Genomic DNA, 2476 nt, shown 5'->3' with positions numbered 1-2476 from the left:
TCCGGTAGTTCTGTAGTGCAAGTAACGGTATGTTCGCTGCGCCCTTGCTGGACCCCCGCCAACGAAGCCTCCCGTGGGCCACCCACCGCCCCTTCCATGGCTGCCGTACGTTCAGGGACAGAGGAGGGCGTGAGCGCTAAACGGTGTTTCTAAAGATATGTGTCTATAACTCCCGCTTTTCCTTTCGGACGTCCGAGGGAAGGGGCGATCAAGAGCGGGCGTTGGCATTGACTGGGCATTGAAATGCATGGGGTCGTGTTTTGGGTGACGGTGATGGGCGCGAGAGCCTTGGGGAATCAGGGGAATCAGGGGAATCCCGCGAGGTCCAGGGATGCGTTACCCGTTGGGCTGCGGCGTCCGGACGATTAGGCTAGCAGCGGCGGCGAAACTGAAGAATGATAACAGGAAGGAGGAACAGGTAGGATGAGGATGATCAGGATGAGGCCTAAAGGCCCCGCCGCTCTCGAGGCCACGCGAGGGATTCCGGTCCTTGAACGCAAGTCACCACGGCCCCGAGTGCCACTGGCTCCATGCCCCGTCGGGGTCGTATGCCCAGGGGTCAGCTCTGGTGAATGTCGTCCTCCTCCTCCTCCGTCTCCTCCTCCTCCTCCTCCTCCTCCTCCTCCTCCTCCTCCTCCTCCTCCTCCTCCTCCCACCCTCCTCCTCCTCCTCCCACCCTCCTCCTCCTCCTCCCACCCTCCTCCTTCTCCTCCCACCCTCCTCCTCCTCCTCCCACCCTCCTCCTTCTCCTCCCACCCTCCTCCTCCTCCTCCCACCCTCCTCCTCCTCCTCCTCCTCCTCCTCCCACCCTCCTCCTCCTCCCACCCTCCTCCTCCTCCTCCCACCCTCCGCCGCCTCCTCCTCCAACCCTCCTCCTCCTCCTCCTCCCACCCTCCTCCTCCTCCTCCTCCTCCTCCCACCCTCCTCCTCCTCCTCCCACCCTCCTCCTCCTCCTCCTCCTCCTCCCACCCTCCTCCTCCTCCTCCTCCTCCTCCTCCCACCCTCCTCCTCCTCCTCCCACCCTCCTCCGCCTCCTCCTCCCACCCTCCCCCTCCTCCTCCGCCTCCTCCTCCGCCTCCGCCTCCGCCTCCGCCTCCCACCTTCCCCCCGACGTCGGGGAGGGGTCGTTGGCGAGGACGTAGCGGAGGGGTCGTTGGCGAGGTCATTGGGGAGGGGTTAACGGAAGATTGAGTGCTAAATTTATTTATTGTTTTTAATGTGTCTCATTATATATCTTCGTTTTCCCCCATTCGCCAATCCATTTTACGTTATTCTTTATTTCCTTTCTTCATTTCCCTCTTCCTTATCTTATCAGCTCATTCATGCCTCCCTCTTTTCCTCTGCCAGTTACCCATCGCCGCCTTCTCTCTACTCCTCAAGCACGCATGCAGAAACCTCCCACCCCCACTCTACTTTGCTTTCATCATGCCTCCTTCCCCTATCCCCCCCCCCTCCCGTCCCGTCGCTGGCACATCCATCACCATCGGATGTGCCGGCATCCTTTTTCTTCTCCTCCACCCCATATATGTTTTCTCTCTCTTCCTATCCACTGAATTTCTCTGTCTATTCCATCTATTTCCCTATGCCTTCTTCTGTTAATCTTTCTCTCGTTCCATTTTTATTGATCGTCGTCTTTCTTTATCCCTCCCTCCCCCTGCGTTACTCGCGTCGCGTTACTCGCGTCGCGTTCGGGTGCCACGTCAGCGTGGAGAGAAGGGTAGAGAGGAGACAGGAGGAAGATGGAAATGAGACGGGAAAGAGGAAAGAAGGGAGATGGCGGGAATGGGAAAATGAATAAGGAAAGAACGAAATGCAAAAGGAAGCAGGAAGGGGATAAGAGAGAGGAGAATGCAGAAAAGATACGAGGAAAATGGGAGGAAAGAAAGGAAAGGGTGACTAAAGTGAGAAATTGGAGGAGGAGGAAGGGGGAAGCTTTCACCGTCCCAGTCCGTCATCACTTTCGTCGCCGTTGACATCATCTTCACAAATGTATGTTGTGACCCTTTGTCGTTATCATTATCAATGCGAGAGAGAGAGAGAGGGGCAGCGAGAGAGAGAGAGAGAGGCAGCGAGAGAGAGAGAGAGAGGCAGCGAGAGAGAGAGAGAGAGGCAGCGAGAGAGAGAGAGAGAGGCAGCGAGAGAGAGAGAGAGAGGCAGCGAGAGAGAGAGAGAGAGAGGCAGCGAGAGAGAGAGAGAGAGAGAGGCAGCGAGAGAGAGAGAGAGAGAGGCAGCGAGAGAGAGAGAGAGAGAGAGGCAGCGAGAGAGAAAGAGAGAGGCAGCGAGAGAAAGAGAGAGAGGCAGCGAGAGAGAGAGAGAGAGGCAGCGAGAGAGAGAGAGAGAGGCAGCGATCGAGAGAGAGAGAGGCAGCGATCGAGAGAGAGAGAGAGGCAGCGAGAGAGAGAGAGAGAGGCAGCGAGAGAGAGAGAGAGAGAGGCAGCGAGAGAGAGAGAGAGAGGCAGCGAGAGAGAGAGGCAGC

General features: G+C 57.8%; 1 protein-coding gene across 1 annotated transcript in view; it reads left to right on the top strand.

Moving 5' to 3' along the window:
- Nucleotides 1–438: 438 nt before the first annotated feature.
- The window catches only part of LOC125029245, a 13542-nt gene continuing 11504 nt past the window's right edge, over nt 439–2476 (top strand). The window contains exon 1 of the mRNA XM_047619138.1: nt 439–558. Within this exon, the coding sequence (XP_047475094.1) occupies nt 439–558 (120 nt within the window). The remainder of the gene's footprint in view (nt 559–2476) is intronic.

The sequence above is a fragment of the Penaeus chinensis genome, chromosome 9 (assembly GCF_019202785.1).
Source record: "Penaeus chinensis breed Huanghai No. 1 chromosome 9, ASM1920278v2, whole genome shotgun sequence".
Taxonomy (NCBI): Eukaryota; Metazoa; Arthropoda; class Malacostraca; order Decapoda; family Penaeidae; genus Penaeus; species Penaeus chinensis.
This window is presented reverse-complemented; position numbering and strand designations above follow the sequence as displayed.